The 13,819-nt window shown below is 36.4% G+C and overlaps 1 protein-coding gene across 1 annotated transcript in view; it reads left to right on the top strand.

Moving 5' to 3' along the window:
• The window catches only part of LOC142343818 (uncharacterized), a 45,984-nt gene that overhangs the window by 14,793 nt on the left and 17,372 nt on the right, over positions 1-13,819 (top strand). Inside the window, exons 2-4 of the mRNA XM_075395228.1 lie at positions 1,345-1,515; positions 3,769-4,054; positions 10,922-11,248. Of these exons, the coding sequence (XP_075251343.1) occupies positions 1,345-1,515; positions 3,769-4,054; positions 10,922-11,248 (784 nt within the window). The remainder of the gene's footprint in view (positions 1-1,344; positions 1,516-3,768; positions 4,055-10,921; positions 11,249-13,819) is intronic.

Raw genomic sequence — 13,819 nt, 5'->3', positions numbered from 1 at the left:
CTTAACAGGCACCCTTACTTGCTCTGCAACCACAAATCACCGACTCCACTACTCGAAAAGGATGGCAGATTCAGCGTACTTCAGCTACATTCTACATTCTACTGAATGTACACCTTTAACAAATCAGAGACTGATGAGACTCTTTTCTCTTTTATACAACACTTCAGTGAGTTTGGTTTAGATGGGCTCAGTCCTTCCACCTGGACTCTGGCGTTATGTATATTATACACCGTACTAATTTATGTTTATCTTCAGTCTTTTACAGAGTCGTTTATTCTGAGAAAACCAGGTAATTCGACTTCGCTCGCAGAAATGAGTAGCTCTAACGCTTTATATTTTAAGGCTGTAATTGGAGCCTACCCCAGTCGAGACCTGGATATATTAAAAGACTGTCCTCGACAGATTTAAGGTATGAAAGCACTGTCCTCGACAAATATTGGGTATAAAAAGAATTTGTCTGGACCCAATGTGATGTCCTGGATTTTGGCTGGAACTAAAACAACCGTCAGTGAGTTGGCTGGAACTAAAACGTAATTCCTGGAATTTACATGGACAAAAAACGTGTTCTGGAATTTGGCTGAATCGATAACGATAACAATTGTTCTGGAATTTGCAAGCGGTGATCCTTTCTAGCGTTGATTTTCTAGAGTAAGCGGTGATCTTACAAGTAATTGCACCGCTTAATATAGCGGTGACATTACATATCTTAGCGGTGAATTGTGGTGAGTTTTTGTAAGATCACCGCTTGTTCTAGCGGTGAAGTTACATAATATCCCCGCATTTCATCGCGAAACTATGTACGTAATTACATAATTCGCGGTGAAGTTACAGCGGTGAAGTTACAGCGGTTAAGTTACAGAATTTCACTGCATTTCATTGCAAAACTATGTACGTTCTAGCGGTGAAGTTACAGAATTTCACCGCATTTCATCGCAAAACTATGTACGTACTTACGTAATTCGCGGGGAAAAAACAACTTTTCACAGCTTAGTTTACATATTTTTCCAATTTTACCTCGACGCGGGCCCGGGTGTCATTTGGTCAATCAAAAAATTTGGTTTATGAAGAGCATTCGTTTTGATGCAGGTTTGTATTTGACAAGAATTTGGCTGGATGGAGGTTTGTATGAAAAGAATTTGTATGCAACTAATAAACGAATTAACCTAGACTTTAACTAGGGTTCTCGACCGTGTTATTTAATTCAATATTTACCCCCCCCCCACACACACACACACACCTGGAGTTAATAAGTCTTTTCATAAATTCCAGGTCTCGACTAGTGCAACAGGGGTCTGCCTTAGGAGGTTAATTATTGAAACGAAAAGGATAAGAGAGTTGTAATAGGCGGATTGGAAGAGTTTCATGGGGCTGGACACTGCAGGACTGTTGAAGTCATACACAGTACTGTTAGCAGAAGTGAACAGACTGCAGAAGGAGAACAGACTCTTCGATCAGTTCATAGAGCACCACGCTGACAAAATACTCATGGACGAAATTGAAGAGAAAAAAGAAAAGGTACATTGTATTACATTTATAACAAATTTAACAAAAAACCTGAGAAGTTTTTTTGTGAAGGCTCTTCAACTTGGTTTGAGAGCATTCAACGCGATCATTTTAAATTGAATCCAAAGCAATGTCTCTCTGAAAGCTATCAAGTTAAAAATGAATTAGGGTTGCCTGGAAAGTTTGGGCAAATCTAGTGCATTCATTTTAACCCATCCTAATTTAGGTTATGAGCAGAATATTATCTCTGTAAAAATTGATATCCCGGATCACATCATTGTAGAAAAGCCCTGTGAAAGTCCCCCATTAAATTGGTATTTTTACAAAGATATAAGGCAAAAAATCTTAAATTACTGTTTGTAATAAAAAGTTGTCTCCCGGGCCGAGGAATTTGGCCAAAATTATGTAAGATCATCGGCAACTAGCGTTGACAATTCAGAAAATTCACCGCAAATTTCTTACACAATTTTGCGTTGAATGCGTTGAATTTAAAGATAAAAATTCAACGCATTGAGCGCAAAATTATGTAAGAAATGGCGGTGAATTTTCCAACTTGTCAACGCTAGTTGCCGCTGATCTTACATATATAGCGTTGAATTTAGCGTAGATCTTACATATTTAGCGTTGAATTTAGCGTAGATCTTACATATTTTTGCGTTGAATTTAGCGTTGATCTTACAAAAAATCAACGCGTAGAACTCTGGGTATGGGACTCGACCCACTGACCTCCTGTTTACTTGTCGACTCTTCTACCATTGCGCCACCGTACCTTGGCTTCATTAAGAGCCCCAATCCTTATAAAGCGTAGATCTTACATATTTTGCGTTGAATTTAGCGTAGATCTTACATATTTTAAGTTGATTTTAGCGTAGACATTACATATTTTCAATTGAATTTAGCGTAGAACTTGCATATATTCCGTTGAAATTAGCCTAGATCTTACATATTTTTTACAAAATTTCAACGTATTCAACGCATTTATCATGTGAGAAGTATGACTTCACGTTTCCTCACCTTTGCAGCATAGGGGTCGAAACAGTGAAATTGATTTTTCGAAAATAAACTTGGAAAAATTTTGAAATCGTAAAATGGTCTCAAATGGGTTTTGCACTATAAAAGAGCACTAAAAAGTGGTTTTTTTACTGACTTCGCTTTTCTCACCTGTGAAGTATCGGGGTCGAAACAGTGAAAAAATTGACTTTCTGAAAAAAATTTGAACAACTTTTGAAATCATAAAGTGGTCTGAAATGGACTTCAAAAAATTCAACCTTAAATCTGTAAGATCTAAGCCAAAATTCTACGCAAAATATGTAAGGTTGGTGTTGAAAGCGTTGAATTTATGTAAGATCTACGCTAAATTCAACGCTAAATATGTAAGATCTACGCTAAAGTTCAACACTAAATATGTAAGATCTACGCCAAAATTCAACGCAAAATTATGTAAGATTGGCGTTGAATGCGTTGAATTTATTTAAGATCTACGCTAAATTCAACGCTAAATATGTAAGATCTACGCTAAATTCAACGCTAAATATGTAAGATCTACGCCAAATTTCAACGCAAAATATGTAAGGTTGGCGTTGAATGCGTTGAATTTATGTAAGATCTACTCTAAATTCAACGCTAAATATGTAAGATCTACGCTAAAATTCAACGCTAAATATGTAAGATCTACGCCATAATTCAACGCAAAATTATGTATGATTGGCGTTGAATGCGTTGAATTTATGTAAGATCTACGCTCAAGCGTAGATCTTACATAAATTCAACGCATTCAACGCCAATCTTACATAATTTTGCGTTTTTTAGCGTTGACACCTCGGCGCGGGCTTTGCCATTCATAAATAAATCAGTTCATAGAGCCACCTAACATCAGTTCAAGTCCCCATAAATCACGACCATCGCGCCTTCAGTTTAAGCCCAAAAACCCACACAATTAATTTCATTTACATTTCAAGGTAGTCAACATCTAAGCCAAATGTCTACTTTTCCTAGTGTTGAGGTTTTGTGTACGGTATCAGCAAATGTTGAAATCATTTACCTAGATCATTAAATTAGTGTTATAACCCAACTTGTGGCATATCCAGCTAACTGTTCCGAGTGCTCAAGAATTAGAGCTTGAAGGACTCGAACCTTCTCCGGAATTGCGGCCAGGCATTGCCGCGGTACCGTTGAAAAAAAAAGCTCTGCTGTAGAAGTATCTTTGGTAACTTGATATGCCACAAGCTGGGTTATTACAAAAGATGTAATACTCCACCTGTTTAGGTTCGTAAAGATATGAGGCGTCGGAGAATTTTTGCTCCAATACGTCGAGTGGTTGCAGAAAAACTGAATCTAAAAAAGGCGGCCGGAGATCAGCCGCGGAATTTGATGGAAACGATGCTTCGGGTCAAACGCCTCAAGGAGGAAATCCATCTGTACGAAGTCTCGACATTAGATATTTGGCAGAAAATAGACATCTGTTTGATCGCTCTGAGCCATGAGCGAATTTCAAACAGAACAGATGACGAGAAATGTGCTAAAGAATACTTATTCGCAGTGTCCGATTTAGGCAACTGTTTTCTTGTTATTCTTCACAAGTGGTTGTTTCTTGTTCTAACTGCTCAGTGAAACAAAATTTGGTATTCATGTCGAGAACATCACTGAGAAAAATAATGGATAAGTTGTGACAAGATCTTTGCCATTGAGCATGGAAGGTAAAAGGAAAGATATGTATAAGAGATTACGTTAAACAAGAGAACAAGGAACAAGGTTTTGAGAAGATAAGTAAGGAAAACTATCCAAAACAGGGCAAGATACTACAAGTACGTGAACATGAATAGCATTCCATTAGAAAAAAAGCACGAAATTTTGGAAGTACGAATTACCAGAAGTGTCATCAAGTCTAAGAAAATTCAGCTGCTGTTATTTTAATAACCATCAAAAAATGGAGAACTTATTTCGCCAACAAATTTAAACTTTTCATTCAATGCGAGCTCTGTATGTGCAAACCTCATCTAAGTTCCTAAAAAATTCAATAAAACAAAATAATAAGCAAAACAAAAAAATTTTAAGGAGAAGAAATTAAACCCTCATTTTTGGAATAAATCAGCGCATGCTCTAGAGGCCCGTCCTAGTCTTATTTAGATTACTACAAGTATTGTTGGTGGATCACATTTTTTAAAAAAAATTTCTTTGTTCAAGAATATAGTTAAGAAGAAAATCTGCTGGCTATTAATTGCTTAAGAACGAAGTTTATATCTAATATATCAGTCCCGATGGTCATAGTTATGGCATTTTTCAAAGAGTCGTTTTTTGTGCATTTGCTTTATTTGAACGACAACAGGATTTTATCCTCAGAAACGACAGAAAATGGGGTAATGCTTGAGAACATTAAGTTACTGAGCAGTTCTATAAGAACCTTACTAGTCTCTAAAAATGATATTAAACAAAACTGCAAAACTGCTGCGTAGACAAAAACAATTGGTATTTAGAACAATTCTTTGAGTTTGGGACAACCGTGAAGTCTAACCGAGGTTCTACTAGAGCCACCCTAGTGATGAGTGAATTTAAAACTTGTTTAATAAGAATCTTGCAAGTTGATTCAAAACTTGCAAGATCCTTACAAGAATCTTGCAAGACAACAATCAAGTCAAAAAAAATCAGGGTACAAGTGTTTTAGAAAACATCTTTAATGCAAATTACAATTTATTGAACAAATTACAAAAGCAAATTCAATGAAAATTTTCTTAGCCCGGAATCTAATAGTTGTAAGTATCTTGCAATTTTCTTATATATAGAAAATTCATTTGTTTTTTTTGGCAGCTATAACTAACTGAAAACAAAATAAAATGACTGATATCAGAATTTTTGATAAGCAGAACTGACCCTTACTGACTTTTTCGTAAACGCCTTTTGAATGAGAAATCTTGCAAGAATCTTGCGAATTCCTCACAAGATATTGAATTCAAAAACAAATTCTCAACAAATAACCTGTGACATCTTCAGCCAACTTATTTTGCCAACAAATTTAATTTTTTCATTCAATGCGAGCTCTGTATGTGCAAACCTCATCTAAGTTACTAAAAAATCCAATAAAACAAAATAATAAGCAAAACAAAAAAAATTTTAAGGAGAAGAATTTAAACCCTCATTTTTGGAATAAATCAGCGCATGCTCTAGAGGCCCGTCCTAGTCTTATTTACATTAATACAAGTATTGTTGGTGGATCACATTTTTTGACAAGATTTCTTTGTTCAAGAATTTAGTTAAGAAGAAAATCTGCTGGCTACTAATCACTTAAGAACGAAGTTTATATCTAATATAGCAGTCCCGATGGTCATAGTTATGGCAATTTTCAAAGAGTCGTTTTTTGTGTATTTGCTGTTTTTGAACGACAACAGGATTTTATCCTCAGAAATGACAAAAACTGGTAATGCTTGAGAACACTAAGTTACTGAGCAGTTCTTTAAGAACCTTAACAGTCTCTGAAAATGTTATTAAACAAAACTGCAAAACTGTTGCGTAGACAAAAACAATTGGTATTTATAACAGTTCTTTGAGTTTGGGACAACCGTGAAGTCTAACCGAGGTTCTACTAGAGCCACCCTAGTGATGAGTGAATTTAAAACTTGTTTAATAAGAATCTTGCAAGTGGATTCAAAACTTGCAAGATCCTTACAAGAATCTTGCAAGACAACAATCAAGTCAAAAAAATCAGGGTACAAGTGTTTTAGAAAACATCTTTAATGCAAATTACAATTTATTGAACAAATTACAAAAGCAAATTCAATGAAAATTTTCTTAGCCCGGAATCTAATAGTTGTAAGTATCTTGCAATTTTCTTATATATAGAAAATTCATTTGTTTTTTTTGGCAGCTATAACTAACTGAAAACAAAATAAAATGACTGATATCAGAATTTTTGATAAGCAGAACTGACCCTTACTGACTTTTTCGTAAACGCCTTTTGAATGAGAAATCTTGCAAGAATCTTGCAAATTCCTCACAAGATATTGAATTCGAAAACAAATTCTCAACAAATAACCTGTGACATCTTCAGCAAACTTATTTTGCCAACAAATTTAATTTTTTCATTCAATGCGAGCTCTGTATGTGCAAACCTCATCTAAGTTCCTAAAAAATCCAATAAAACAAAATAATAAGCAAAACAAAAAAAATTTTAAGGAGAAGAATTTAAACCCTCATTTTTGGAATAAATCAGCGCATGCTCTAGAGGCCCGTCCTAGTTTTATTTACATTAATACAAGTATTGTTGGTGGATCACATTTTTTGACAAAATTTCTTTGTTCAAGAATATAGTTAAGAAGAAAGTCTGCTGGCTACTAATCACTTAAGAACGAAGTTTATATCTAATATATCAGTCCCGATGGTCATAGTTATGGCAATTTTCAAAGAGTCGTTTTTTGTGTATTTGCTGTTTTTGAACGACAACAGGATTTTATCCTCAGAAATGACAAAAACTGGTAATGCTTGAGAACACTAAGTTACTGAGCAGTTCTTTAAGAACCTTAACAGTCTCTGAAAATGTTATTAAACAAAACTGCAAAACTGTTGCGTAGACAAAAACAATTGGTATTTATAACAGTTCTTTGAGTTTGGGACAACCGTGAAGTCTAACCGAGGTTCTACTAGAGCCACCCTAGTGATGAGTGAATTTAAAACTTGTTTATTAAGAATCTTGCAAGTTGATTCAAAAATTGCAAGATTCTTACAAGAATCTTGCAAGACAACAATCAAGGCAAAAAATAAATCAGGGTACAAGTGGTTTAGCAAACATCTTTGATGCAAATTATTATTTATTGAACGAATTACAAAACCAAATTCAATGAAAATTTTTTTAGCCGGGATTCTAAAAGTTGCAAGTATCTTGCAATTTTTTGATATCTGGATAAATTTTTTTGTCTTTTTTTGGCAGCTAAAACTAACTGAAAACAAAATAAAATGACTGATATCAGAAGTTTTGATCATCAGTACTGACCCTTACTGACTTTTTCGTAAACGCCTTTTGAATGTGAAATCTTGCAAGAATCTTGCATGTTCCTCGCAAGATATTGAATTCAAAAACAAATTCTCAACAAATAACCTGTGACATCTTGAGCCAACCAAATCCGTCTTTTTAAGATTAATTAACCTACTCTAGAAAACGACGAAAACAAACACTTTCAATCTTTCTCTCATTTTTAAATCAAACAAATTTTTTAAAAAGAAACAACAAGTTGGAACATTTTGTTACTGAGCCTATAGGTAGTTGAGGATCTTTTTGTAGTCGTAAAGAACTTTTTGATGACTGTCAAGTCCAATTATCTTCCTAATGAGTATTAATTTAACCTATTTGATCCGTTCAGTTGATAGCTACTGGTGTTAATGTCTTTGAATTTATTTTATTCGAAAAGTACTGGTGAGTTTTTGAAGTTTCTTTGTTGTTCTCCTCTCATTGCATTTATAGTTTAGGCTCATACAGAAAGTCAGCCTCACTTTTCTGGTAAATCAAACGTTAACTCCGTCGTTGACCTCATGCTAATTAAAGTTTTTTATTAACGACAAAGAGAAAACAACAGTCGGAGTTTTTTTATAACTGATATTTCGCAAAGTACAACAAAAAAATGATTGTACAAGGCAATAGACTTTTGTCCAAACAACCTTTAAGACATCACATAGCAATGAGAAAACGTCCGAGGGGCAAGTTTAAGTCCTTTTGCTGGATTTTGAGTAATTTTTTTATTTTTGCTCGTTTTGCGCTTGCTCGTTTTTCCTCTGTCCACTTTCACGCTCGTTTATTTTTGTCACGCTGATTTTGCGCTCGCTCGCTTTTTGCTCGTTCGTTTTGACGCTCTTTCGGTTCGTTTTTGTTTCGCTAGTTATGCCCCACCTCTTGTCTGTGCCCTCTTTCTTGTGCATTTAGGTTTTCATTTAAATGTTTGTATGTTTCTTTCTTCAGCGCGATAACCCCCGCCCTTGTTTGTGACCTCTTCGTGCAGCACAATAAACTCTCACCCTTGTTTGTGACGCCTCCGCGCATTAGTTTTAGCCATTTAGGGTCTTTGTTTTTTTTCGTTGGCGGCTAGGCCAGGTGCGCTGGTTATGGAACACAGTAATGCACCGGCTCTAGTCTTTAAAGAAGCTAAAAAGGCTCATGCAAAAGCTAAGACAAGTTTACTGCTGCAAAAACCTGCTCCCTTTCTGCGTTGGCCCCCTTTCCCCAGCATTTGAATTAAGAAAGCTTGCAAGATTCTTGCACGTTTTTCGATTCATCTTGCAAGCTTTTTTATTCATTTTGCAAGTAATCTTGCGAGATGAATCAAAAAGCTAGCAAGAATTTTGCAAGCGAATCGATAACTTTTTTGAGTTTCTTGCAAGTGAATCGAAAAACTTGCAAGAATCTTGCAAGCAACTTGGTACCCGTATGCATTCACTTGCAAGATTGCTTACAAGTTTCTTGCATTTTTTTTCAATTCGGCAATCACTACTGCAACTTGTTGTCAGTCGTTCGAGAACAGCTTACCCGACGTTAGTCTTTCATGTTCATGTTCTTTGATAAACCCTTCAGTGTTACTATTTGACCGCAACAAGGACGGAGATTTTTTCTAAGCCCGAGAATTTGAAAATTTGTAGGCACAGAGCTGGCTGTAGAACTTGTACTGCCAAAACAAGCAAGTGTGAAATCAATCTCTCAACATTGCCCGGATGAACCAGGTTATTTTGAAGCTGTTGTTTTTATTTGCCCTCGAAGTAATTTTACATGAATTATATTTCTCTTTAATTCAGGGTTTTAAAAAGTTAACTTAATTGTCAACAGCTGACTTTTAAAAGTTGCAAAATGCGCCAAAACATTGAATCGTCTCTAATAATGACACCTGAAGTCCCTTAGTGAACCTATCGACCTCATCCTTCGCTGCAAACAATATTGATTACCCATCGAAGCCACATTGCCGACTAGAGCAAGCTATGATAGAATCAGCACTGCATCAGTCTTTCAAGGACAATTCGTTTAAAGTTCTTCGCGCGAAGTTTTTTTTGAATGTTTGAGTGTATCTATTGTTATTCTAGAAAATCTTTCTTCAAGGGATAATTTTTGCAACAGCAAAGCATTCACAATTTTTGCTACTTGGTTCAAATATCTGGCCCTATAAGGAACTAAAAAAGATATCTGAAATTCTGTACATATTTCGCAGGATTTCTTCCATTTTTCATAAAAGTTGTAGCCGTACATAAAATTCTGTTAAATACAACTTTAATCCCGAAATTCGCGTACTCAGCTTTGCACTGATTCGTTTCATTATGCAACTTAAATCTTACGAAATTGTCACAAACACTAAAAAATTTATAGGTAAATTCACCTGCACCATGTTCAGGTAAAATTTACACGCACAATTTTCCTAAAATTTGATACCATGTTCAGGTATACTTTTAAAGAAAAAATGACTTTTTTAAGGAATCTTTTAAAGAAAAAATGTCAAGAAAAATTGTTTCTATAAAATTTCTATATGATTTTTCCCGTTCCTGGTCACCTTTGTTTCTCGGTCTTCGTTTTGCAACGAGAACGACCCCGTGTTCCTCAAAACGTGCAGGTATAACTACCATAAACATCAGGTAGACTTACTTGAACGGTACACGTGTTTTAGCGTCCCTGTAAGGTACCTGAACGTACCTGCAGCTGCAGGTAAAATTACCTGAAAAGTTTATCCATCTCTCCTGCACAAATTATCTGCAATTAATCTGCACAACGCAATTTTAAGGTAACTTTACCTTCACTATTTACCGTCATTTTTTGCGGTAAATTAGCCTCACAGGGAAATGATGGTAAAATATGCAGGTAAATTTACCTTAATATAGCGCTGTGCAAGTAAAGTTCAGATAATTTGGTGTATTTTTCAGGTAAATTTTCAGGTAATTTTACTTGGGATTGCAGGCATGTTAAGGTGGCGGAACGCCAAAACACGTGCACAGTTAAGGTAATTTTACATATTTTAGGGTATTTTTACCTGCACGGTTTTTAGAGTGTAACGCCAGAAATTTAAAACTGAGATTTCCTGTAGGTGAATCTGTTCAAACAAATTGCTGCCTTTAAAACAATTAGTTGTCATGGAAAATTAGATCATATTTAAAATCCTTGATGAGCGTAGACAACAGTTTTCGCAGTTTTCCACTTCTTTAATGGATAAGTGTCTATCTTAAACAGAAAAATCATCATCCTAAGTGAACAAACTGCGGCTATTTTGCTCTAAAAATGAGCCTAATTTCGATGTTTTCAATCAATAGTTTACATACATTATTTAAGGAAGTAGAATTATCAATTAAAGATGAGATGGTCGGCGATGGTTGTTGGTAAAATTTTATCGGACTGGGGTAAAATTAACAATTTATGAATAGTATCGAAAAAACAGCCTCAAAGAAAACAGTTCTTGCATCGAATAAGACCTTGTCAACTTCCAATTAAATGAATTGAAAAATCAGGAAGCAGAGTTCGATAGAGTTTGCTGCAAAAGTTACAGTGAGAAAACGGAAACTTACGACGCAGACAAGATCAAGTTCTACTTCGAGCGTCACTTAAATGCTAAAAATGCAAATTTAGCAAGACAGTTGTTGTTGAAAAACAAGCTGACTGGTCAACTGAGGTCAAAACGGATGAAGGAAAAATTGAGAGTGAAGCATTTGGCAAATCAAGCTGAACAAAATAAAAAGATGCTGTTGCAAGCAGATGCGTCTATGGATGCATTAGCTGCCTTAACCTCCAATCAAACAGGTACAAATACTTACAACCATGCTGGATGCATTGTGTATGATTAGCAGATGCAAAAATTGCTCATTATAACTATACCTAACAACACTAATGATCACAACATAAAGCAAAATTTATCTAGGCTCACAAAATCGCTAGATGCAAATATCGCTAGCACAAAATGTCATCAAAAATTGAAAAAAATTTTTGGAGGCCCAAACTGTCGGTGAAAAGCTAAACAAATGTTCTAGAATGGCATTTTTTGGTTCACGTGCTTCAATTTGACTTTAGAATTCAATGTTTCTTTTTTTTCAAATTTTTTGATCGTGTTGTTAATTCAAAAGCTTTTGCGAACCAATTCCTTTTCATTTATATGTCTAGTTGTCTGTTTAATTAATGACAATGCTTTGAAATGTAGTTCAAGAGTTGTTTTGCTATACTTTTAATTGCTCTCAAACGAAGTGTGTAGCAATCATTTAAATGTTGGCATTTTTAACACGAATTTTTGCTTGACCAATTCTTCTGACGCATTTGAATTTGCGTCCTAAAAACGGGAAAACAGGTAGCGCTAAGTGGGCATTAAGTTCTCTTAGAGCCCTTCAGCTCTCTAGTCTCCAAGTATGCGATAAACTTATGGTGTGAAGGGCGGTTCTTAGAAGTTGATCCCTTTCCACCACCCTCCCCCCCCCCAAAAAAAAACAACAGCCCCCATCAACCCCCCTCAGTTCATCCCCAACCCCCACCCCTGCATATTGTTCTGGCCGTAAGGGCACCGTGCAGCTCTAAACTCCCCTCCCACAATTTCCACTACCCCCCATCGTTGCCCCCCCCACTTCACTCACCTCACGCCCCTTCAATTAAACTAAAGCTAGCCTCATTGAACGGTGGCCAGTTACTAACCAAGCCAACCGCTCGCCGGTCGTTTCAGAGCAATTCATCCGACGTCAGTCGGCTATGTTTTTATTTGTTTTAGCTTAATCAATTTATTTTACCTCAATCGTTTCACACAAGTCACATTTTTCACATTTGACTTCTGACTTACCTCACTCCTTTTCTCACCTGATTGTACATATATAAACGTAGTATCAATCGTATACATTGCCTCGCCTGTCTCTCGGAAGCAATTTGTCCGACGTTAGTTGTTTTGTGTTTTTTCGTTGATCACAAGTTTGAACGGGTCTATCCCATTATAGCCCCCAGCTTAGTGATCAGATAACCTATAGCACCCCATTCATCGTAAATATACTATAACGGGGGACTATAATGGGAAAGACCCGTTTGACCTACAAGCAAAAGAAGTCATTTTACTCAGGCGTGACGTAATTCAATAAAGATTTACTTCACCGCTAACTAAGGCTTATTGGAGCGTACAACATCGGTCTTTTTGAAGTAGAGCCTAGCTATGGTGCTTGCAGGTTAATGGGGTTCGGCGCTATTGAGGGGCGCCCCGTTGTAATTAGGTATGATTAAAGTTGTAGTTTTAAAGTAGATTAAATCGATTTTGGACTCAGGCTAGAATTGTTGGTGATCGAAAACTGTGAAATTGTAAGGTTGTCTGAGATTGTAGGTTTTACAGACCTTTTCTGCTATCTTTTTTTGAATTGTCTTCCTATTTTTACAACGATTTTGTGAATCGCCCAGAAGTAAGAGTTCGATTAGTTTGAAGATTTCTATAACTCAGCAGCAGCTGAATTTGTGTGCGTGATGTCATTTGCGACTCTTGATTCATTGCTGTCAAATGAAGAAAATCCAGTTAAAAGTTTGCCAGTCTTTTCTAAAATTTAGAGATCTTTCTGGGTTTTTCTGTCAGTTGTTTAATTGCTCTCAAACGAAGTTTGTATCAGTTATTTTGATGCAGTGGTCTTTCTTCTGCGATTTTTTGCCTGACCGATTTTTCGTCAAGCCAATTTGAGTTTTCGTCCTCAACAATGGGATTAACAGGTAGCGCACAGGGGGCATTAAGTTCTCTTAGAGCCTCTCAGCTCAGTAGTGTTCAGTATGCGATTCAAAAAAACTGTTTTGGAGACCTTTACTTATGATGTGAAGGGTGGTTATTAGAAGTTGACCCCCTACCTCACTCCCCCCAAAAAAAACAACAGCCCCCATAAGCCCCCTCACTTCACTCCCAATCCCCACCCCTGCATACTGTTCTGGCCGCAGGGGCCCCGTGTATCATAATACCCCCTCCCACTGTTGCAACCCCCCCCCCTTTGTGGCATCCCCCCTCTGCGCTCACCTCATACCCCTACAGTTAAACTACAGCTAGTCTCACTAAACCGTGGTTAGCTACTGACAAAGCCAACCGCTCGCCGGTTGTTTGAGAGCAATTTGCCCGACGTTAGTTGGTTATCGTTTATATCTGTTTTACCTCATTCACCTTATTTTACCAAATTCGTTCCACACAAGTCAACATTTTCACGTTCAACTTCTGCCTTACCTCATTCCCTTTTTCACCAATCAGCAAATTTACACGAACACTTTCAAAGTCATAAGGCAAAATTAATAGAAACGGAATGAATTTTTGAAGACGTTGATTTAAATTATCAAAGTCACTGAGAGTATGCTGGTAATTGGGTCTAGTAACATCCCTTACTG

Source organism: Convolutriloba macropyga, chromosome 1 (assembly GCF_964194025.1).
Source record: "Convolutriloba macropyga chromosome 1, txConMacr16.3, whole genome shotgun sequence".
In the NCBI taxonomy this organism is placed as follows: Eukaryota; Metazoa; Xenacoelomorpha; order Acoela; family Convolutidae; genus Convolutriloba; species Convolutriloba macropyga.
This window is presented reverse-complemented; position numbering and strand designations above follow the sequence as displayed.